Source organism: Pipistrellus hanaki (genome assembly GCF_964339955.1).
Source record: "Pipistrellus hanaki genome assembly, chromosome: 1".
NCBI classification, from domain to species: Eukaryota; Metazoa; Chordata; class Mammalia; order Chiroptera; family Vespertilionidae; genus Pipistrellus; species Pipistrellus hanaki.
In genome coordinates this window covers 98836753-98860989 of record NC_140503.1, presented here as the reverse complement: position 1 = coordinate 98860989, position 24237 = coordinate 98836753, and the positions used below count along the sequence as shown (strand labels likewise).

Here is a 24237-nt window from a genome sequence, read left to right as displayed (position 1 = left end):
TTCTGCTCCCCAAGTCTTGTTCATTCTTGAGGACCCTGAATAAGTTCTACTTTCTAAAGCTAATGTCCCCATGGCTCAGGGGTGGTATCATAAGGTCCCTAATCTCTCCACCACCTAAAGGGATGCAGCTATGGGGAGGGTCTTCTCTGCTCCAACCCAGGGGGGCCCAGCCCAGCATGTGACCAGAATACCCAACCCCACCCAAGTCCCATAAAACCTTGTGGGCAGTTTTCTCCACATGACCCACCCCTACGGAGGACTATTTCTCAAGGACAAGTTTATTGCAGGGAGCACACTGACCTCTTTTATAATACCTAAAGGCATACCAACTACAAAAATATCAGCTCTCAGGTGTGAGCAGCTCGGTGTGGGGCTTGGTGTGAGCTATGACTTTATTGCCAGTAGCAGCTTTCTCCTGGGCTGCTGAAGCGAGGATGTCCCAGCTTGAATCACCAATCCAGGTCAGCAGAGGCTTCAGTGAGGTCCTGGAGGCTGGCAGCAGGGCCAGTGAAGGGAGGGACCTGAGTGTACCTTTTTTTGTTCCACTGGCTCCTGGACCAAGGGCCTAAACCATTGATTGCTTTCTTCAGAGTCCTTAACTTCCCAAGGACAAGAGAGCAGAATAGAGCCCTCCCAAGGCTCGCAGTGTAGAGAACCTCCACACACCCACAGTGACCTCCAGCCTCAGGGGCTGGCACTGGGATACTGATCCTGGAACCTGCTGGCAGAGCTGGTGCTAAGCAGAGAGCCTACCATGGCTGGGGGAATGCTGGGAGAACCAGGGAAGGGATGGGCTGGGAAGAGGGGAAGCAGTACACAGATGGGGACACATCCTTGGCATTCCCCACCCTCAGGACTGGGTGCCATTGGCCCAGGCACCTGACAGGGCCCTCTTCCGGAAGATCTGTAGGGCCGGGTTGTGCAGCAGTGTGTAGGTCAGACCCCAGCGAACCCTGCCTCGGCGGGCTCTGGGCCCTGTTCCCTTGGCCACAGGGTCATTGGTCTGCAGCAGCTGCATCCCTGAGAAGGGGAGACCTTCTGTTAGTCACTGCGCAAGCTCAGTGAAGCCTCCTGAACCCAGATCTGAACAGTCTGAAAATCCCCTGGGTGAGTGGAGACTAGTGAGACTGGAGTTCCAGCGTAGTGTTCCCCTCCCTACTACACACTTCCCAGATAGTGGGGGAGGAGACAGGAGGACAGACTGCCTGAGAGGGAGAGGTGGAGGGTGGCCCAGAGAGGTGGAGGGTGGGGAAAGCCAGAGCCTCTTGGCAAGATGGCCATCTCCTCCTCTGTGAGAGGATGTCTGAGCATGCGGAGTGAGAAAGTGTGTGCATGTGCACACATGCATGCATGTGATGGAAAAATGGACCAGGAAAATTCTCACTTCTCTCTCCCACAGGCAGCCTAGGAACAGAAAGTGAGCATTTTCTTGCTCAGTGGTACATGTTGGGGAGGGATGTATCCCTCCTTCCTGGGAGAAGCTGAGTGGGCTCAACTCTCCCAACCCCAAAGGGAAGGCACACCTTCTTCTTCCATCCTGAGTATGAGGTCATCCTGGGGGACTGGATGGGGCTGAGGCTTCTGTGTTCGCAGGAGCAGGGTACAGAAGGCTACCATGGCTGGATGTGACTGGTTGACCTCAATCTTCAAGAAGTTATAGTATGTGCGGTAGCCTGGAGTGGGTGAGGGATGGCAGAAAGAAGAGCCCAGATAGTCCATAAACACACACACCTACACATCTACACACACACACACACACACACACACACACACACACACACACACAGGCACCCTGCACACTGCATGAAAGCACATAGATACACCTGAGCACATGGCACATGCACTGCACGTGGGCCCACTGCACACACTGATGTGGCAGCCCCAGACATGCTCAGAGAACAGGTTTGAACATAGACCTAGTCAGGGCATCAGGGCAGACCCTCCCTTGCAGCTTGGGCAGCCTGAGCATCCCCCATCCTGGCCCTGCCTGTGACCTTACCAGGGTCGAGAGTGGCAGCTCTAGGTGGCATCAGGCTGAGGTTCATCTGACCAAGGTGGACAGCATTGTAGAGGGCAGAGAGGACCACTCGCCAGATGGCCACCATGATGCCCACCAGCATGTTGATGGGGAAGAGAAGGAAGGTGGCTGCATAGAGTGCGCAGCTAGAGTGAGGGAGAAGCAAGGCTAAGTCAGGTCCCCACATCTCCAACCCCTTCATCAGCTGATGACCACAGCTGCTGTGTATTTATTGAGTACCTGCTGTTTATTGAGTATACTTTGTATGTACCCCACATCCTGTGCTGGGCCAACTCTCAACCCAACTGGCCCTCCCCACCACTCTGGGAGACAGGCCATGCAATCCCTCCTATAGAAGGGAAACTGAGGCCCAGAGAAATTGGGTGACTTAGCTAAAGCTATCTCGCTAGTCAGTGGCAGAGTTAGGATTTATGTTCAGTTCTACCTGAATCTTTCTATGACCCTAGTGTCTCCCACCTCCCTTCCCTGGTTCCCTTGTCCACTGACTCTGTGTCTCTCTTGGGGCCAAGGTCCTCCCACAGCCTTACCATCTAACAGGGAAATAATGTTTCTGTTAACCTCCTTCCTGCAAAGAGGGAGGCACATAGTGTGAAGGGCATAGAGGATCCATGTTGATCCTTTGGGCTGTAATTAGACTGAGAGTTCTAATTTGTTAGAACAATGTTGACCTCAAAGCAGGGGAGAGCAATGTCGATCTCAAAGCAGGAAATGCTATGGGCTGACTCTGGTCCTGTGACCAATGTATGTGAAGTAGGCTTGGCTACTGTCCCATTCTCTGTAGGTAGGGCAATCTCTGTTTACTACCCACTGGTATTCCTGACAAAGAAGGGAGAGGTGGCAGTGGAGGAGGAAGGATACAGCTAAAGACAGGAAGGAGAAGAGGCTGAGGACCTAAAAGAGCCACAAACCCAGGATCTGCCTTACCGGTTGGTCAGCTCTGGCCATCCATGGTGAGTCTTCAGAAAGACCCAGTGGGCTGCCATGTTCTGCAGAGTTACAGCCAGGGCCAAGGTCAGCCAGAAAGGCCTGCAGATGGGAAAGGAGGGTGTAACTGTTAGTGGCCCTCTGGGAAAGGGTCCCAGAGCCCTCAGCCCTTTGCCTCTCTCACCATAAGGATGCCAGTGATTGGAGGAGCAGAAGGTTGCTGCCATAAAGAATGGGCATAAACACCAGGAAGGCCAGGGCCATCATCCCCAGGAAGAAGATGATCTGCTGTATCAGGAGCCCTGCCAGGATGAGGAGGGAACAAACATCAGCCTCTGCAGGATCCAGACCTCCCCTGGCACTCTCAGGAGCCCAAAGACTTTGGAATTGGGCAGACCTAGTTTCAGATTCCTGCTCTGATGTCTCGCTGTGCCACCAGCAAATTCGTTTTGAGCTTTGGTTTCTCCCTCTGTAAAATATGGAGTGTGGCCCCTACCAGGGCTGTTGTGAGGACCCAATGAGATTATGTCTGTGCAACCCTTTGAAAACCAGTAGGTACTTTGTAAATGTTATTTTCCCTCCATTGCTCCTGAGTCCTTGGGGAGCAGACTACATTTTAAAGTAATGCTTGCATTCTTACTGGCCAGAGTTGAATACAGTAGGCGCCCCACAGTTGTCTGATGAAACAACTGGCTAATTGTTTATGTGGGGACATGTACACAGGGCTTGGGAGGTACAAAGTCCACTGAGATGATCAAATCTACTCCTTGATCATCCTTCTGCCCTTGTTCTAGAGGGCAGGGTGAGAACTGAAGGAACCAGAAGGTAGAGAAAGCCGGCCCTGGCTTTCACAACACCGACCTATCTTTCTTGAACTTCAGAGGGCTTTATTCACTACAGAGCCAGGCCATGGGGAGAATCAGAAAGTTAGGAGCTGGGAGGGTCCCAGGAGTTAATCTAGTCCAACTCCCTCAAGAACAGACCCCCTTTGAATTCCCATCTATGGTCATGGAACCCTGCCTGCATACTCGCAGTAACATGGATCTCATCGCCTCCTGAGGTAGTCCATCATGGCATAGCCTTCCTCACCCAAGCAGGAATGTGCCCCCTTAAGCTTCCCACCTTCCAGCCCTGGTTCTATCCCCTGTGTAAACAACTGGTGGCACCCCAGGACCATGCTCGTGTTAGGGGCATCCTTTCCCCGAGGGCTCCTGTGTCTCTTAGCACCACCTGAGTAAGCTTCCTGAGTCCGGGGAAGGCCAGCCAGGCAGGTCCCTCTTTTCACTCTTATCCCAGAACTTGCCCCAGCACAGGCAGACACGCAGGGGCAGTCAAGAACTGCTGACCACTCTCCCCTCACTCACTGCGGTCAGTATCTGGGTCCAGTCAAGGCTCAGAAGGGTGGGCTGAGGGGCTCACCAAGACAGGTAAAAGCAGTCTGGTAAGCGCTGAAGTGCATCCAACAGACGATGGCCTGACGAGAGAGGTGAGGGCTCTGAGGTAGGGGACCAAGGTCCTGGGCAGCCCCTCGGTGTAGTGCTTGCAGGTTGGCCCTGGAATGGGGGTGAGAAGGCAGGGATCTCAGGGAACACATATACCCCCTAAATTCTTCCTCGAAGTTAGCTACTGGCTGAACTCTCAGTCTAATTACAGCCCAAAGGTAGGGAAGCTCAGAGTGTGGGAACCCATTGGAGGCCACTAATCCAGCCTGGAGGTCAGGGAGGGCTTCCCAGAGAAGGCGAGGTCTGAGTAGTCTTAAAGGATAAATATGAGTGTGAGTAAATTGGTGAGCTGGGGATCTAGGGAAACATTCAGGTCAAAGGTTAAATGTGAGCCAAGTCAAAAAAGTGAGAAACAACAGAAAAGATGGAAAGTGACTCATAGCTCGGCCAGCAGGGTGGGAGGCAAGGTTCCCCATCTATGGCCATAAAACCCTGCTTGCATACCCCCTGTGACATGGATCTCATTACTACGTCCTGAGATAGACCATATTAGCACATGAACAGGAATGTGCCTGAACATAATGCAATGCAAAGGCTTGAGGGCCTGGAATGCCAGCCTCAGTAGGGCTACCCCTGTGAGGAAAAAGGGGTAGGATGACCTCTGAGGCCCAATGAATGTGCAGGTCATAGGAACCAGTTCTCTGACATGGACCACCCCTCCCACCCAACAGAACCTTCTCTCTCTGCTCACATTTCCTCAGTGCTCCTTATCATTTACCATGAACAGGCAAGGTGGGCAGCCTGACATTCAATGTCCCGTAACAATCTCTCCAGGGCCAGTCAGATCACCCTTACAAGCATCAGGCTCATGCAGCCTCTGTGCCCTTGTCATGCATGCAGTTCTCCTGCCAGTGGCACCTTCCTCCCTCAGCTCCTTCTTCCTCTCCCATTCCCAGGTGCCTCCCATCAAATCCAGCCCACCCAGGTGGCCCCTCTCAGTATGGGCAAACTCTACACTTCAGCCCCTACTCAGTCTTGCCCTAGAATCATTCAAGGATGATCACCCACTCAGACTGAACCGCCCAACTTTTCTGCCCAACACAGGGCAGCTGGCTCAGTGGCAACCTGGGCCTGCAGAGACTCACCCTCCCTCTAGCCCCAGGCCTTTCCCCACAGCCCTTCTGAGTCAGGGGTCTTATAAGCCCATAAGACACTGACCTCCTCCCCACTTCTACACTGATGGTCAGGCCTGCCACTGACCTGTGTGTCACCAGGGAGCGGGTCAGCACGAGGAAGGTGAGTGAGCAGGACAGGACCAAGGCCGAGATGTAGCAAACTGGAGGGTAAAAAGGAAGCAAAGTGGAAGTCCATGCCTGGAGGATCTCCTGGCAGCTTCTAAACTGCTACCAGGGTGTGCCTGGGGGAGTTACCTTGCCCCTCACCCCTATGTGAGCAGAAGCCTCTTGCCACATTCCCTGTTCTCAGACCCGATGTAAGCTGACAGCCCCAGCTGGCCTATGGTGCCAGGTGACACAGGGTGGCCAAGATGAGGAGAGGCCACCTCTGAGGTTGTAGACTTGACCCTCACCCGGGTCTTTGTGCGTCCATTGCTGTGTGACTTCAGTGAGAGACGAATTCAACCTGGCATCTGCCTCCAGCTCCACTGCTCCCTGATGGTATGGCCTTCAGGGGTCATTTCATCTCCCAGCACACCGCTGTGCTGCCCATTCCACAGCATGATGTGAGCATAAAACCCCATCTAGGCTTGCATCAGCGGCCTTTGTTCCAGGCACAAGAATGCACATGCACTCAGTGTGGCCTGAGTCCATCAGAATGAGGGGAGGTGACTACTGCTACCCACCTCTACCCCATCTCCCTGGCCACCAGAGCCATGATCACAGATCATGAGTCTGCTGTCTCACCAGCAGCTGGGAGAGAATGCATGGTTATGAGCAAGCCTGGTATTTAAGCATAGCGAGGATGGAGGCTAAACCCCTTTCATCTTATATCCACATCCAGCCTTGCCCTGCACCCTCAAAGCAGCCCCACAGAAGAAGCATGTGAGAACATGGAACCAAGAAAGAGGCTGAGACTCTGAGAGGTCTGCCCCCCAGCCACACTGTAGGAAGTGATAGAGCAGGAAGTGTAACCATTCCCAAGCAAACCCAGAGAGAGCCAGGGTGCCTGCACCCTGCTCTCCTCAGCCATCTCAGGGAAGTGTTCCTGGTTTCCTGTTCCACCAGAGCAGGGCCAGTGGTTCAGGGGCAGGGGCTGCAAATGCACGTGCAAAAGGCAAGCGCTAGTTGCACATAACTACAGGCACTGCTGAAGGGCACTGGCAGCATGTTCGGGTCACTTGGAGATATTAAAAGCCCCATGGACCAGGCTACACCCCCAACCAATTAAATCAGAAGTTCTGTGGGTGGGACCCAGGCCTTAGCTTTTTTTTTTTTTTTTTTTTTTTTTTTTTTTAATATATTTTATTGATTTTTCACAGAGAGGAAGGGAGAGAGATACAGAAAGCTAGAAACATCGATGAGAGAAAAATACTGACCAGCTGCCTCCTGCACATCCCCTACTGGGGATGTGCCAGCAACCAAGGTACATGCCCTTGACTGGAATCGAACCTGGGACCTTTCAGTTTGCAAACTGACTCTCTATCCACTGAGCCAGACCGGTTTCGGCAAGGCCTTAGCTTTTGTAAAAACAGCCTTGGCGATTTTGGCATGCAGCCAGCATTGAGAAACACTGTCCTGGGGGCTTTCAGAAGATAGAGCCTTAAAGGTTTATTTCAATCAGCAATGGAGTAAAAGCAATCAACGGACTGACATGTATAGAGTGCCTGCTACAGTGGTTCTCAGACAAATGTAGGCTCACATCTGAGTTACCGGGGTTTCTGAAGTCAGGCCTGGAGCTTGAGCCTTAGGGTTTTTAAAGTTACCAGGAGATTCTTAGGGAAACTATTCCAGAAACTGGAGTCTCCCTGCCTGTCCTGGGCTCACTCCTCCAGGGGCAGGAGGTGGTACTTTTCTGAAGTGAAACTTCAGGAGCCAGTTTTGCACCAGCAAAGATGCATTCAGACCATTTCTGCCAGGAGGTAAGGAGCCTGCCTGCTGAGCCACCCCAGGGCCCCAGGCCCCACCTTGATCTCCATCTACCTCCTGCTTTACCTTTTTTCAATTGGTTCCAAAGTTGGGTTCCTCCTAATCCTGATGCCCATAAGATCTTCCTGCGTTTTGTCTCCTTTGGGACATTGCAGCTGCTTCCTTCTGGTACCTGTTTGGTGGACCCAACTATCTTCCACACCAGATCCAGGGCCTCAAGGACAAGGTTGCCTTTGTTGCTGCAGCACCATTTTGTAGATAGGGAATTTGAGATCCAGAGAAGTGTCTTGCCCAAGGTCACACAGCTAGTAAGTGACAGTGCAGAAATTCTAATCTAGTCTGCCTGACTCAAAGTGAACTTTCTATGAACAATGCCAGGTTTACTAACCAGGTCCAGGGAAGGAGAGGGTGGTAGCCCTAAAATAGGCCCTCAGTGCTCAGAGAGCATATTAGTTCCTAGGCTAAGAACACACCAAAGGGTCCCAAGGCCAGATCTAATCGCAATTCCACTCTGGCTTGCTGTCTGCTTTGGACATATCTCTAATGTCCCCAGGCTTCAGTTTTCCTCATCTTCGAACTAGGAAAGTAAACACTGCTGTTTGACCCTGCATCTGAGAAGATGCAAAATGTGAACCTTTGGGTGTGGAAACCACAGCATCCTATTTAATAAAAAGGGAATATGCTAATTGACCATCCCTCTGTCACAAAGAAGGCTGCACCCACAGCTGAGGCCAAGTTCCCATAAGGAGCTTTAACGAGCAATCAGCAGGGACCTGAGGCTAGGCCCTCCCCCAACCCTGTTGGACTTGACAGGGGACCTCAGGCTGCACCTCCCACCCGCCGGGCTTGATGGGGAACCTCAAGGAGCACTTCCTATCTTGGTGCTGGGCTAGGGGACCTCAGGCCGCTCCCCCTGCCCTAGTGCCAGGGTGGGGGACCTCAGACCGCATCCCCCACTAGGTGGGGCTTGACAGGGGACTTCAGGCTGCAACCCCCATCCCGTTACCAGGCTGGGAGACCTCAGATGGCACCCCCCACTCATCAGGGCTTGACAGGGGAGCTCAGGCCGCTCCCCCTTGCCCCACCACCAGGCCAGGGGACCTGAGGTTGCACCCCCCTGCCTGGCTGGGCTTGACAGGGAACCTCAGGCTGTGCCCCCCACCCAGTGGGGCTTGACAGGGGATTTCAGGCCATGTCCCCCACCTAGCAAGGCTTGACAGAGGACCTCAAGGCACTCCCCCTACCCCGGTCTGGGCTGGGGGACCTCAGGCCACACCTCCCATCCTGATACCAGGCCAGGGGACCTGAGGGTACGCCCCTGCCTGGCAGGGCTTGACAAAGGTGGGACTGGCCAGATCTGGATCTAGCCCAATGGGGAAGAAGGGATGGACGGGTCTGAGTCTCATGTGATTTTGAGGTGCATGTGGGTGGGCAGGGACTTGACTCTGGGTCCCATGGTGAGCCCCAGACTCTGATAAAAGGAAGAATTTCATATACATTTTAATAATTTTCTTTCATCTCTTCTTGGGAGCTGCCCTGAAAACAGGGGACTTTTTCCTCGAAGCTGCCCTGAAAGCAGGGGTCTCTTGGTGGACACAGCTCTGGTAGGACAAAAGTCATAGCTCTGATGAGAATGTGCTGTTCACCTTGTTTTGCAGCTTGTTAGTGTAAAAATACTACTGACCTTTGTAAAGAATAACATATACTGTTTAACCTGCTGCTTGCGTATAGATTAGGAAACAATTCTCTGCTTACGTACAGAAACAAAGATGTGGTGATGGGTAAATACTTAGCCTAAAGGTCAGCAGATTTTTATCTGCTGACTTGTATCTTGTACCTCCCTGCTTTTGCTGTATAAAAACGAGCTAAGAAATAAACTCGGGACTACAGACTTCAGTCTCAGTCCTCTCGACCCAATCTTTTCTTGTCTTTCTTTTTTCTCATCCTCACCCCCTCAATCAGGTACTGTTTGTTGCCGGCAGGTTCCGGCAATCTCTGACATTTCTACTATAAAGGGCAAATAGCAATATTAAATTATTTTCTCTAATTAATCCCCTTTTAATGTGCACAAATTTCATGCACCAGGTCACTAGTGTGATTATAAATGCCAGGTGTATTGAGCAGAAGCAGAATTCATAGAATCCATTGTCCTGGGCATGTCACTTCCTGCCTCTGGTCCTTGATTCCCTATTCTGAGCTATGGCATCAATGATGTTAATCTAATAGGGCTGTTGTGAGATCTGTGCTTGGCTGTGGACTGATGTGAGTCATGTCTACTTCTGCCTATGGCCCAAATTGTAGCCAAGTTGGAAAATCTCCCTGGAGATGTCATTTCAGGCCACCAGAATTTGTCACCTGTCCAGCTTGTGGGCCTCAGCTGCAATCCAGGGAGGCCTCTGGTATGGCAAGAGAGTTGCTCAGGAAGGTGGTAAGGCTGGTGTCAGGGAAGGAAGCAGTACCATACACACCTCTGACCCTGCCCCTCCCCGCTCTCAGCATGCCTGATCTGTAGTGAGGATACTGATGGTCAGGAACAGTGGCAGAGCAGTCACACTTCTTGCAATACTTGCAGCCTAAGCTCCAAACATCACATGTTACTCCTCAGAAGACAGGATACTCATACCAGCCAAGAACTCCAAAGTCAGCAGAGAGTACAGGTCCTCTGACTCCTGACCACCAGGCTCTGGTCTCACAGTGGTGAAGAGAGTCCCAGCAGGGGCATCAAAAGGTTGATTTCTGCCCTAACCTGTTTGACTCAATGGATAGAGCATTGGCCTTCGGACTGAAAGGTCCCAGGTTCAATTCTGGTCAAGGGCATTTACCTTGGTTGCGGGCACATCCCCAGTGGGGGGTGTGCAGGAGGCAACTAATAGATGTTTCTCTCTCATTGATGTTTCTAACTCTCTATCCCTCTCCCTTCCTCTCTGTAAAAAATTAATAAAGTTTTTTTTTTAAGTTGATTTCTTTTCTGCCTGACTGTACCACCTGAGGTGAGTCCTTCCCCATTGTTAAGCGGGGACGCTTCTCAGTCTCCTCCAAGGGCTATTGGGAGGGCCTGGAAGGTGGGGAGGTGGGTAACTAAGAGCTAAGGGATGAAGGAAGCTTTTAATCCCAGAAGGAAAGGCTGGGTCTCATTATCAAGGGAGAGAGGGAGAAAGGAGGACAGGGATTGGGAGAAAAAAAAGCATCTGCTGAGCCCAATCCCACCCACTTGCCATGAGAATGAGCTCAAAATTTTGGTGCTCCTTCCATCCCCACAGCTCCACCTCCTCTTTTCCTCCCCAGCCTCAGCAAAGGCCCCAAGCTCACACTCCATGGCCTTCCCCATCTGCAGCCTGCAGAGCTGAGCAAAGCCATTTTGGATGAGGGTGGGAGACAACACACAAGCTGACAAGGGGCTACTGAAATGACCCCTTCAGGTCTCAGAGACTTGGGACTGGAAGCCCCAAGCCCCAAGCCCCATCTCATTTGGGTTATTGAGACTCAAAGAAGGGAAGGAATGTGCCCAAGGGCAATCAGCTCAGGTATCCCAGCCAGCTCACATCCCCCCACTGCAGGCCCCCAGTGCCCCCCCCCCCCCCCTCCGAGACCTCACCTTCCAGAGCCCACAGGTGGTACTTCACCAGCTCCACCACCTCCTGCCTGTCCTCTGAGAGCACAATCCCAAAACCAGCCAGCAGGTAGGAGATGTCCGTGGTGATCCCCGCCCTCACTTTCTGGATGGTAGGTACCACACCCACCAGCAGCAGCAAGGCCACCTGGAAGAACCCCAGAATGAGAGCACCAGGATCTGGCTGTGCCGAGTCAGGCACTCCCATTCCAGGAAAAGTGTTTTCTGAGTCACAGGGAAGACTCTAGGGAGCACACTGGCTGCATCATTCCTGGCACCAGTCCACTGATCTATTCCCAAGAGCAGTGTCCTCATGCCTGTGGTCAGCATGTTACAAAAAAAATCCAAGTTTAGCTAATAGGCCAGAGGTGCAGGACAAGTGTTCATCTACGACTGTTTGTCAATCTATATCAGTCATCTATCTTAAATTTCGGAATATAAAATTTCCAACTTTTCTACATTGGAGAAAGCAAAGTGTCCTATATATGAACAGAGGCATTGAAGCTAGACAGATTTGGATTCAGACATTGGCTGCCCTGAGATATTAGCTGTAGGAACTTGGCCAAGTCATATTCACCTCTCTGAGCCTCAATTTCTCCCCTCTGTAAAATGGAGAAAAACCATACCTACCTTCTGAGATTTTGTTTGGTTCGTTGGTTGGTTTGTAAGAGTTGGTGGTAATAGTAGTGGGGATTTATCAAACACTTGTTATTTCACTAAATCTTCCCAAATTCCCAAAGATGAAGGTAATTTTTTCCACTTTTAGCTGAGCCAATGGGTTTAAGGAGGTTGACTAACTTATGTAAGTCACACAGGAGGTAAATAATGAAGCTAGGATGTAAACCCTTGTTCATATGACTCCAAAACTCATGCTCTGTGTGAGTCCAACAAGAGTTAATGCCTCCTCCCTCTGGGTAGGCCAGCACTCTCAAGACATCAGAAACAGCTGGACAGGGTTGTGGGTCATGCTTTTGGAGAGCTGAGCTGGGCCTGAGCCACCTGGACTTGGGAGTACAGAGGCAAATGGCACATACCTGGTAAGTGGCCGTCCCTGTCAAAGTGGCTGAAAGCACAAGCATCACTGGGAGTCGGAATCCTGCAATTCCCAAAAAGAAGGGCATGATGAGCCTAGCACCGCCCAGGCCCAGGAGCTCCCACACCTCCCTGGGGGCCCAGGAAAAGGGCCAGCACTCATAGGATCTTGATCACCAAGGCCAAGTCAGGCCAGGGGCTCAGGGCTGTTCTTTCCGATGACAAAGTGCTGGGGGTGGCAGGAGCTGACCTGCCACTGCAGCTGCTTTGTGCATGGGAAGGGGGAGGTCACCTGTCACTCTGGACCCAGCTCCCCACTCCATACCTCGCTGTGGAGTGTAGATGTAGTGTCTGAAGCAGATCCAGGCCTGGGACAGGAAGCCATGTTTGGATGTGTGGGAGCTGCAGAAAGACCCATGAAGTAGAAGAGACTCAAGGGAAGCCCCTGCCCTGAGACCCAGAGTTTTGTCAATTCATCTCTGCCGCACAAGCCTGCCCATTGCCAGCCTCCCAAACAAGCCTGCCTAGCTAGCCCTGCCAACTGGCCCAGAGGGTGTGCCTAGGACCTCACCTGCTTCTCAGCTTCTTCAGGCAAAGGAGGGTCCTCAGGTATTCCTCAGGGTAGCTGCTTTGCAGCCTCTGGGGGGACAGAGAGATGAGACCTGCTTTGAGCCATCCCTGGGGCCCTGGCTTAAGGTACCACAGTGGGCACCCAGTAGGTGCTCCATAAAAACCTCTTGGTTGTGGTGGAGTGCAGAGAAGGGCCAACCTATGGGTTGCAGCCCATATCCCCCAACACTGCCCTTTCCTCCTCCATAAATACAAGATTGATTGGTCTCTTATCTAAGAAGACTCAATGCTAGGAAGTTCTTCGTAAGGTCTAGCTCCAACCCTCTCCTGCTTTACACAATCACATCTTATCATTGTTTCCCTCTTGGCCCTCACACATCATCTAACTGAGACTGGGACAAAGAGAGACTATGCTCCATGGGCACATCTCTGATTAGGACGCAGGATGGGGCCGTTCCAGGTCAGATGCCCAGGCCTCTCCTACTTGAGGGAGAACACAAGGGTAATTGGATTTGTCTGAGCCACATTCCAGGCCTTAAGCTGACTTCCAAGTGGCAAAGACCAATGGGAACAGGGGGTGAGTCCCTGCCCCCATTATTAGGAGAATATAGGCCATTGTCACCTGTTGCCATAGCAACTCTGGGATCCAGGACAGGTATGACTCAGTTCAAAGCTTGGCTGTGTCCTTTGAGGCTTAAACCTCTATGACTAAGGGCCAAAAGAGGATTTTATTTCTCCCAAGACTTCTCAAGAGAAAACACATGCAATAGGGGGAAATGCAAGGCAGAGAAGGTGCCTGGAAGAGGCGGGGGACAGATTCAGAAAGGCAGGGCCATGCCTGGTGCATGTGTATCCTGGAGAACCAGCTGTAAAAATGAGGGGAAGACAGGCTTCCCTAGATGATAAGGAGGAAATAGTGACAAATATTCAGAACTCTTCTGTTGCTATATGAAAGCTAAACCCAGTCAGGTGAGCTCATGGGGACCCAGGGTGGCCCCTGTAGAACCTGAGCCCACTCTGGCCTCTTCTCCCCTCATCCTCCATCCCTCCTCAAGGACCTCACTCCTTCTTGAGCTTCAGTCCCAGGCCCTCTCCTGAGCTCCAGGCTCATCAGTTGCTCATCAGACCCTCAAAATGCAAACTGACACACTCTGCATGGTCCCCTGCACTCCTGCTCTCATCCAGTGCTCCATATGTCAGCAACTGGCACCACCATTTTTCTGCTCTGTCCTGGATGCCATCCTTCAAGCCTTTCCCCAGCTGGAAAGTAACCAGTCTTTTTCCTCTATATCCTCAGGTTTTCTCAAGTGCCTCTGTGAGCAATTTCCTCTTCCTTCTCTCTCAACAGGAAGAGTACCTGACCACATCTCCGTCTGCACTCCCATGCACTTGGATGAGCCCCAGTTGTTCCTTTCACCTTGCTGTAAACATGTGCTGTTCACTGGGAGTTCCGGGGTTAGATGCAGTCAGTCAGCTCCTTGTCCACAGCACCCTGCCCCGGGCCTGGCACTTGGTAGTTGCTCAGAAGTCTTCTTAATAAGATTGTCATATCTCTTGACACAATGTGCCCATCCATCTACCCCAAACTTCAGAAATATTTGCTGAGTGTCTATTGTGTACTAAGACTTGCTGAGTGCTGCCAATCAGGCATGAACAAAACAGATGAAACCCATCTCTGAGACCTGATGCACGCTGAGTCCTCCACCAAGTATCACCACATATAGGGGACCAACAGACAGGGGGAGCCCAGCCCAGTCCCTTTACCTCCGAGCCCAATCCTGTCCTATGGCTGAAGCTTCTCACCAGCTGCACCGGGTACCAAAGGCTCAGGAATCCAAGGCCCAAAAGGAGAGGCATGGAAGCCAGCAGGGAGTAGTACTTGTAGATCTGTATGGACAGACAGACACCAGACACACCTACCTTCTGCCTTCCGGCCCAACTGAAGGCCAGGGTCCATTTCCCTCCCAACCTCACCCAGGACTCTGTGGGTGGTCTGGGTGCCATGGAAAGGCTCTGGTTCTACCACCATCACCCACCCCAACGAGGGCACTCAGGACAGTCACTCCCACTTCACCTTCTCAGGCCCTGCAAGATGCCTGCCCCTTCCCCAGGCTCTTGGACTCCCAAGGCCCTTAGAGGAGCCAAAAGGAGGAGATTATATAATCCCCTCTCCCCAACCTGGGGAGCTGCAATGGGGCCTGAAACAGGTACCCACTTTCTGTGTTCCTATGTTCCTTTGGACATAGACACCTGAAAATTAGACAAAGGCCTAATTTTGTCTATGCAATTTGCAGCATGGTCATCAAGGAAGTACATGCCCTACCTCCTGGCTTTGAGGTATTATATTTGTCCCTGAAGCCTCAGGGCTGGACTTCTCATATATTCACTCACTTATTTGTTAGGAAATCCTTTTTATTATGAGTTTAGTATGTACCAGGTTCTGGGTGGTGAAAAAGATCAATCAAGTCCCTGCTCTCTGAGAAACCAACAAATCTTCACCTCTACCCTGAAGGACTGGTAATAACAACTCCATTTACAGGAAGTTGACATGGTTTCCTCAAAGCACTTAGTACCATGTGGAATCATTCTGTACATTTGTTTGTTTATGTCTCCCCTTCTGAAATAGTGGCTCTTAGGATGCCAAAAAACCTCATCTGCCTTGTTCACAGCTGTATTCCAGTGTCTAGAAATGTCCCTGGAATGGATTTTGTGCTTTAACTATGTTTGTTGAATAAATGAATTAATTAATGAATGAATGGATGAATGAATGAAGCTGGATTCAAACTTGGATTGCCTGACTCCAAAGCCTACATCTCCACCCTTTGGGCTCTAGACTGGGCAGCTTCACATCCCTAGCCAATGGCCAGTGAACCAAATAAGGTTTTGGAATTCTCTAAAACCATCCCCTACTCAGTGCTTACCACCCTCCATCTGTCTTCATTTCCCCTCCAGCCTGGTCAACAGAAGGCTAGAGGATCAACAATGGGGAGATTTCAGGCTCTCTTTTCCATCTCTTCTATTCCCATCTCCTCTCTACTGCCTCCAAGAAGCCCCTGATGGCTGGTCCAGCTACCTTGTCCCATAGAGGGGCTGTGTGCAATGACATGTGTTTTAAGAAGTGGAATCCTGTGTACAGTAGAAGGTGGCAGGAAAGCCCAGCATATAAATAGAGATAAAAGGACCCATGCTGGTATAAGCAGCTCCTTCATGTCCTCTTCTGCCCCAGGCCCTCATGAATCAGTGGTTACCTTGGGTGCCTGGGGACACTCTGCCTTCTGCCAGATCTGGACTCCAAAGTGAACCCAGGACAACACACTGCCGAGCAGGTATGCAGCTACATGCCTGACTGTGGCGCAGGCGGCCAAGGAGTAGTAGAAGGCAGGGTAATAGAGCAAAGCCAGCATCTTCCAGGGTCCTAGAAGGCAAGAAAGGCAGAAAGAAAATTATAGAGGGACAGGTGTGGACTGAATCCAGTCCACCCAGACCTCTCTCATGCCTCCATCTTCCAAGTCTCTCAATGGTTCAGTAGGTAAGAGCCTGATATTCAAATCCAGGCTATGACTAGTATCAGGTCTGTGATCTTGAGCCAGTTACCTCTTGGAGCCTCAGTTTCCCCATCTGTAAAATAGAAGCAATAGGACTAAATTAGCAAAAACAAAATAAGAAGTTCTACATACAGTGCTCAGCATGGTGTCATAGTACTAAATATACAAGTTACTACTTTATTATTGTCTCCTTCTCTGACTCTCAGCATCCTTCACTATAGAGTGGGGCTAATGTCCACACTTTGTAGAGTCATTGGGAAAACTGGATGATCTAAAGATGTCATGTCCCATGCCTCTCCATGGCAGCTGTCCTTATTACCATCACCTTCTTGAGTTCAGCTCAATTCTCCTGTCCCCTTCCTATGTCACTCCCCACCCTCCTTCATTCTCACTGTGGGGTGGGGGGAACCTGAGTCTTGGGGACTCAGCCTGTGCCCATGGAACAAGAGCGTTCCCTACATCTTGGAGGTGGGGTTTGCACAAGAATAGAGGAACCAAATAGGGCAGTATTGACCCAATGGCTGGGACCAACAAAGGGAAGCTTCAGGTATTGTGGAGGGACAGTGCATGAAATAAGTATCTTTTTGGCAATGGCTCATGAATGTAATGGGGAGCAACTTGGTTCACTGTAAAAGAGCCCTGCTCTGATAGTCCGGATTCCCATCCCAACCCCATTCCATCAATCCAGGCCCACACCACTGGGTACCTCGGCTAGATGGTGAAGTCAGGATGAGGAAGGGCAGTGGGGACTCAGCCGAGAGCAGCAGACACAGGGAACTGAAGAGGACCATAAAGATAGCAGTGGGTACGGTCCAGGGCCCATCCATAGCCAAGAAATCCACAGGGCTAGTGCAGGGGCAGGGACAGGACAAGAGGGAATTGCTCAGGCCTAGTACCCCATTACCTCATGCCATGTTCCATAAAGTGGGGCAATAGAGCCGGTCCCACTTTCCAGCCCACTTTCAAGATAGGGAATTGGAGGCCCTTCATCCATTCATTCTACAAACATTTGTGGAGTGCCTTCTATGTATCAAATTCTGGGCCCTGTGGCAAAGTGACTTGGGAACATCCCCCCAACACAACAACAACAGTAATACACACACACACACACACACACACACACACACACACACACACGAACAAGCTTGCGCACAGCTCCCTCCACCCACCCTGGCAGCTCCAGGAAACAGCTGCCTCCACACTAATTGCTCTGTCTGGGCTGGCAGACTTTCAGAGAGTTCCAAGAGTCACAACATCCTTGCACAATGTCAACGCCCTGGCCTGAGTGTGACCCTGGGTTGGAGGGCAGACAGAGGACATAGCTGTCCTAGGCAACACCACCCTGGCTCAGGTCAGGCCACAAAGACCCTCTGCTTCTATGGTCCATCTTTCCCTCATGCCCTGAGATCTCCATCCTGCTTCACCCTCCTTCAGTCAGGGCAGAAACCCAAGTTCCCCCAAAAAGTCAGCATATAGGACCCACCTTGGTATGCAGCCCCAGCCTGAGGTGCAAGGTTGTCTACACTGGGAATCCATCCACCACCTCCCCCAACCCTTTGGTTTCTCCCACATAAGTCGGATCAGGCTCTTCTCAGGGTCATTTCCTGCGGTTCATCACTGCCCCAGGCTCTGGGGTTGCAGGGCTGAAGAGTCAATGGGAGAAAGTCCCTCAGAAATCTGCCGTTAGCATCAAGGTCCAGATGAAATCCTCAGGGGAAATGAGGGTCCTGATGGTGCAGAGTGATCATGGCCTGTCCAGACCATGAATCGCCTGACAAAGTGTGTCCTGGAGCCCGGCCCTGTTGGATTCTGGTTCCTTGGGGTTTGGAACAGGAGCAGGTGAACCTGAGGGGGTCCCTCCCCTACCCTCTGGTCATTCCGACTAAACCTGAAGTTCTGGGTTGGGATGAGAAGTGCCCCAGGCTGAGAGAAGAGGGAGTGTCTTGAGGCCAGAGCTGGTACCTAAAAATCACCCCCCAAGCTGGACCCCCTGAGTGGGACTGCCCAGGCCATGGCACCAACCTGGGCAGCCCAGACCTGCTGTGTCCACCATGGAGCCAGAGCTGTCGGCACCTCACCAGCATGGCCAGCAGCAGCAACACAACCATCTAAAGGAGAGCACAGTGGAGAGTATAGGGTGCCCAGGCTTTCCCTGATGGGCTGAGTTGGGAGGCTTGGCCTCAATACCCAGGAAACTCCCCATTCCTCTCTGCATTCTCATGTGGCATCTTGAGGACTGGCCAAGAGGTTACAAAAGTCTGGGAGATTGGACTTGGCCTGCATTTTGGTTTGGGTTCCGACCCTGTGAGAGCCCCCTCCCACATTTTGGGCTCCTGGGTACTCCCTTTGTCAGCTCCAGCAAGAAACACAAGTCATGTTGCCCAGGCTGGCAGCAGATTGAAAGCCAGTTTAGACTTAGGTTAGACTCACCGACAGCACGGCCAAGCAGGTATGGAGGAGGCCAGGCGGCACACTGGGGTGGCATGAAGGCACTACCCTGCAGATCAAGTGAAGGTTGGTCATGTCTGAGTAGGGACTCCCCACATAGGCCACGAGGTCTGGGGTTCCAGGTTGTCTACACTTGGGTTCCATTTCCCTCAACTCTTTGATCTCTCTTACACAAGCCTACCCAGTTCTACCTTCTCGGGGTCATTCCAGGGCTCTCATGCTCCTGTAGTATGCCAGCCTTATGCCAAGCTCTGAGATTCCAGGGCTAAAGGAGACAGGGGGCCTCCAGGGGAAGACTAGGAAGAAACAGATTGAGCCAGCTGGGCTGAACCTCTCTTCTTTCTCACCAGATCCTTCCTATCCTTCAAGGCCCACTTGATTCCCCTGCTCCTCCAGAAAGACTCCCCGATTGCTCCAGGCATTACAGACCTCTTCTCAGAACTGTGGCTGAGCATACTGCCTACTTCAAACAATCAAGTATTTGGTCCTATAATTTGCCCTCCATTGACTGGTATCTGAGTTTGGTCTGTATCTGACTGGAATGATCTTCCTTAGCCTTTGGAACTTATGTCTCTTTCTGTTTCCCTTTCATTAAGGGCTTCCATGTACAGCTGAGCAGTTTGCATACTGCACAAGGATGCCCAACCAAGGGAATGAGTGGGGTCTGAAATCCAGGCTGCACTGCTCACCAAGCACTGTGCCTAGTGAACTGCATTCATCTCTGTTTCCGCAAAGGCTTCCATGGCCTGGCAGAGGACCTACACTGGCCATAGCTGAGTACAGAGGTAGGTCCATGGTGGAGATAAAGAGATCAGTGGGCACAAGTAAGGCTTCTGTTTCCTCAACTAGATCATGGCAAAGAAAGGGTAGGATTCCTGAGCTCAGAGCTGAATCTGGACTTGGCAGAGCAGACAGGACTGGTCCCTGGGGAGGAGGAGACTGCTGAGTTTGCCCAGCTAGAGCCTGGGGGACACCTGTGAGGGCAAGGCCAGCAAGGTGTTGCAGCTGGGCCCTCCCTGCCCAGCCAACCACATGGGTGCCCTCCTGTTCTGTGAGGAGGACTCCCAAAGTCTTGTCTACAGGATGATCTCAGAGCCCTATGACTCCTCTGGAACAGCCCAGTCTTCCCAGAGCTTGCTTTCTCTCAGAAAATCCCAGAGGGTGAGAAGCAGGAAAGAACCTGGTCACTGGGCTTGTCCTTGGGGTAGAGGGACAGAATAAGTCTGTTTTGTGCAACTTATTGGCCAGGGCAGAGCTGGATCTTCCCAAAACAGAACTATACTCATAGGTAGGGCAGGTGCCATGTAGGGAATCAGGTTCCCCCTGTCTGAGCTCAGGCCTTACACTCCCCACTTCTAACTCTGAGGCCCCTTACTCCAGCATATGGGGTGGGGCTTTGGGTGAGAAAGGGCCTCTCTCAGCCCCAAGAGCTCATAGCCACCTTTGTAAGCCCTCTCAGTATGCATCTCCACATCTGACTAGGTCCTGTTCAAACCTGTCCCCTTACCCCACTTACCCAAACCTAAAGCTCCCACATGGATCCTCTCCAGGCCCTATCTTGGGGAACCCCTGGGCCTTTTGTATCTTCTGGGCCTCCCATCTACCTCTTAGCTCAGTTTGGCTTAGGCTCATGGACCCTCAAATGATTGAGGTCTGAGCAACAGAAATTTGGCCAATGGCTCATGGGCCGGTGTTATGTACTGTGGGACAGACTGAATGGCACAGACACAAGGAACACCACCTCAGGGAGGGTGGGGAGCTTGATCCTGGAAGACACACAAGCAGATGCTAAAGGATGCAGAAGAGGGAGAGAACCTTGGGGCAGGTGTCAGAGGCAGTGGTATTTGCTTTAAGTTTGAAAGATGGTTAGGACAGTGTTCAGGATTTTAGGAAATTTCTTTTTGTGTGTTTTTTTTTAATCCTTACCTGAGAATATGTTTTGTTGTTGTTGTTGTGTTTTTTGTTTTATTGATTTTAGAGAGAGGACGGGAGAGAGAGAGAGAAAGAGAGAAACATGGATGTGAGAGAGAGACATTGATCAGTTGCCTCCCATATGTGTCCTGACTGGGGATCGAACCCACAACCTAGGTATGTGTCCTGAAATCGAACACCCAATGCTTTGGTGTACAGATGATGCTCAAGCTACGAGAGCCACCCAGCCAGGACAATTTTAGGAAATTTCTGTTGCTAGACTTGAATATAAATAACAACAGTAGCTAGTATTTACTAAGCACTGGCTATGTGCCAGGCACTGTTTGTTCCATGCATTATCTCAGTTATTACCTAAGAGGAGTATGCTATTGGTATCCCTCTTGTGTAGACAAGAAGGCCAAATCTCAGAGAGGCTAAGTATGTTGCTCAAATCACTCAGCTAGTCAAGTGGCAGAGTCAGGATTCAAACTGATATAATCTGGCTCTGGCACCTGATCTGACTGGGAGGTGAGAAGTTAAGTTGAACCATCTGAAATTGCCATTTCTGTACATCAGAAACAGTAGAATATTAGCATTTGCAAATGGCTCCGCATGTATAGTTGCTGGGGAGTGGAAATGGCAAGCTATATCTCAGAGGTATTTACAAGGAAGAATGTTCCTGCTTTGATGTGGAGAAGCAGAGGGAAGGCAGGTTTCTGGAATGACTGTAGTGAGCACCTGAATCAAATGAGGCCCAAGGATCTGAGGCTTGGTCTTGGACACTGAAGGACAGAGGCCGACTGCAGTGTGGGGAGGACACAGAGACAGAACCAGATAACTGTTTCTAGAATTCAACTCTGAGTGGGAGCCTCCAGGGGCCCCACCCAGAGGGCAGGACAGAACACATCTCTGTGGGTGAGAGGGAAAGGCTGACTGCCTGGAGTGAGGTCTGGGGCTGTGAGGTCCCAAGAAACCTGAAGCCCTGCTTCCTGACTTCCCCCACTCACAGCAGAATGGCCTGCAGATGACCCTAGCACAGCCTCACCCCTCCTGTAGGGAGTTCGTGAGGAAAGCCTCTGATTCCGCCTTCCAGGCAGCCCTTTGAAGCTGTGGGGAGGTGAATGACATTCTTGGCAGCTGCCACAGGCATATTTGTGTCCCCAGGCTCTGGCTGGGATGCTCAGTACTGGTGATGGGTGGATAGCAAACAGGCACATCTCAAGCTGGGCACATGACTGGCCAGAGGGAACTCTGTGGTGGAAAAGGCCAGCTCAGCTTATATGGATCAATCCCTTGCCCATGGGAAATTCAATGACACATCCCATCCCCATCAGACTCACCACCCCTGCCCTGACATCTTCAACCAGATCCTGGCACCATAGGGGCACGAGGTAAGTGTGAACAGGAGACTGAGTCCATCCCAGCCAAGGTCACCAGGGCCTACCAACCCCAACTCCAAGCCTGCTGGGGCTAAAGGAGTCACAGAGGGGGGCCATTGTCAGAACTCCTCAAAGCTTTGTGCTCCATCCCCCTGGGATGTCTGATTCACACAGGCTGGTGAGGTGAGCCCAAGTTCACCTCCTTGGGATTCCCCTGAGCTACCTGCTTCCTGATCCCACCTTAGAGGGGGTGGTGGAGAGGAGGTAGGCAGCTTGACTTGGTTTGGCTAAGTGAGTAAATTCAAACAAATTTCATTCTTCCCTGCAGCGTGAGAAGTGAGCTCTGCATTTTAGATGCCACCCATATTAGAAGCAGTATTCTCCACTGCCCAGTCCCTGCCACACACCAACTTTGTTCTGGGGCCATACCTAAATACCCAGCCACAGATCTGGCACCAGGTGCATGGCCCCAGCCAATGACCAGACCGGGAGGCACCTAAGGTTACAGCTTCACATTAGGGTCTTAACCCAGGTCAGGGTCTGTGTCCTCTTGGGGCTCCTAGGCCTCTCCCCATTCTGCTGCTCCCCCAACTCCATACAAGTGCAGCAGGGTCAGCCAGAGAAGGAGAAGAGGGACACACCCTTGCTGACAGCAAAGTTGCTTTCCCTGTGGGCAGAGCTCAGAGTCCCACAAACAGCTCCTTCCTTCAGGCCTGGGTGGTCTCCCCGCTCCTGCCAGGTGACCCAGGGCTGGCCAGGCCATGGCCCAGCCCCTGAGAAGGCTTAGGAACATTTCTCCTTCTCCAATTTCTTGTTGATGAGAAACAGATGTGCACACATCTGGCATGGCAACCCCCAGCCTCACCTTTCCAGTTCCCCCAACCCTCAGAGCAGGGAGGTGGGGGGTGGGGCCAGGGATAGAACAATGAGGGGACCACTGGGCTCTGGGACCCTCATGTGAGGGCACAGGGGGGCTCAGCTCCCCCACCAGGGTGCCCAGACTAAATAAATGTAGAAATGGCCTGGGAAAAGGCAGCTGTGGCCTGCCTCCTCAGGGGACACTAGCTGCGCTGAGGCAGTCTCCCTCCCCTGGCTGACCCCAGCACTCCTGCTAAAAGGAATAGGATCTCCTCAACCTCATAGATTCTGAGGCCAGCCAAAGAAAGCAGGTCTGGCCTGCCTCCTCATATTCTCCCCTCCCCCCAACCTCCACCTTCTTCCTTGGTTCTCTGCCTCTCCCTTCCCCCAGCATGCCCAGACAATCTGACATTTGCTAATACCACACCCCAGGTGGTCACCACAGGAAGCCCTTTAAGGCAGGCCCACCTACGCTCAACCACTCACCCAGCACTCTCTATCCTGGTTACAGCCCTATCACCTACTTTGAGGATGAGCCCAGGGATCAATGTGAAACACACCACACAGGTGCTTTTTAGGTGACTAGCCTGGTCAATTCCCCACCTCAAGTATCTTAACACATGGACAAGGGCTGTTGTTCCCATGCAACTGATGGGGAGACGCAAGCCCAGAGATGCTGTGCTTTGCTGTGGGTCACACGGCAGATGAATGGCAGAGCCCATCTAAGCAGCCCTTGCACAAGTCTTCCCTGTTCCCCACCAGTGTCTCTGCCTCTGCGCCCCGCTGACCAGAGCCAGGGGCTCCACTTACCCTTCAGGCTGCAGCTCCTGGCTGTCCTGGGTCTCATCGATGTACCAGCTGCCATAGGAATAGTCTTCTGTGGCCCCAGAGGAGGTGTGGTTCCCTGTTGCTCTGGACATTCTCTGGCTCTTCCTTCTCTTCTGACCCCCAGACAAGACGGGGTCGGGGAGAGAGGGGGGGTGGAATCTACAGATGTGAATAGAGGCTTAGAAAAAAATTAAAAGAAACCCAAACAAAGAAGTGTTTCTCTTTAATCCTCAAGGTTACTTTCTTGCTCTTAGCTCTCTGGGAATGTAGGCCTGGTGGCTGGCACAGGAGGAGGGAAAGGGCTTCTCTTGTCCTTTCTTGTCACCTCCCGCCCAGATTTGCCTGGTGCTGCAGAAGTAGTTGCCCTGAGAGCAGTTGCCCTGGGGATCCTTGAGCTCTTGTCTGTTTGTCTGCCTGACTGACCACCAGCAGGCCTTTGTTCAAAGGACCATTTTCAAAGAAGTTGTGTCCAATCAAGACCCTCTCTTTCTTCCCCCTCCTCAAACCCACCCAGACCAACCCACAGACACACTCTCAAGGAAGGGCCA

At 51.8% G+C, this 24237-nt stretch overlaps 1 protein-coding gene across 1 annotated transcript; it reads right to left on the bottom strand.

The window, feature by feature from the left end:
* Positions 1–284: 284 nt before the first annotated feature.
* Positions 285–24237, bottom strand: STRA6 (signaling receptor and transporter of retinol STRA6). Its single transcript, XM_084867576.1, has 19 exons — positions 24222–24237; positions 23672–23848; positions 18696–18762; positions 18288–18373; positions 16972–17111; positions 16315–16338; positions 15969–16135; positions 14485–14607; positions 12722–12789; positions 12476–12552; positions 12153–12214; positions 11104–11266; positions 5665–5740; positions 4382–4515; positions 3147–3264; positions 2963–3064; positions 2000–2163; positions 1524–1673; positions 285–1020 (listed from the first exon to the last, which is right to left on the bottom strand). The coding sequence occupies exons 2-19, from the start codon at positions 23779–23781 to the stop codon at positions 851–853; spliced, it is 2001 nt and encodes a 666-aa protein (XP_084723702.1). The 5' UTR covers positions 23782–23848; positions 24222–24237; the 3' UTR covers positions 285–850.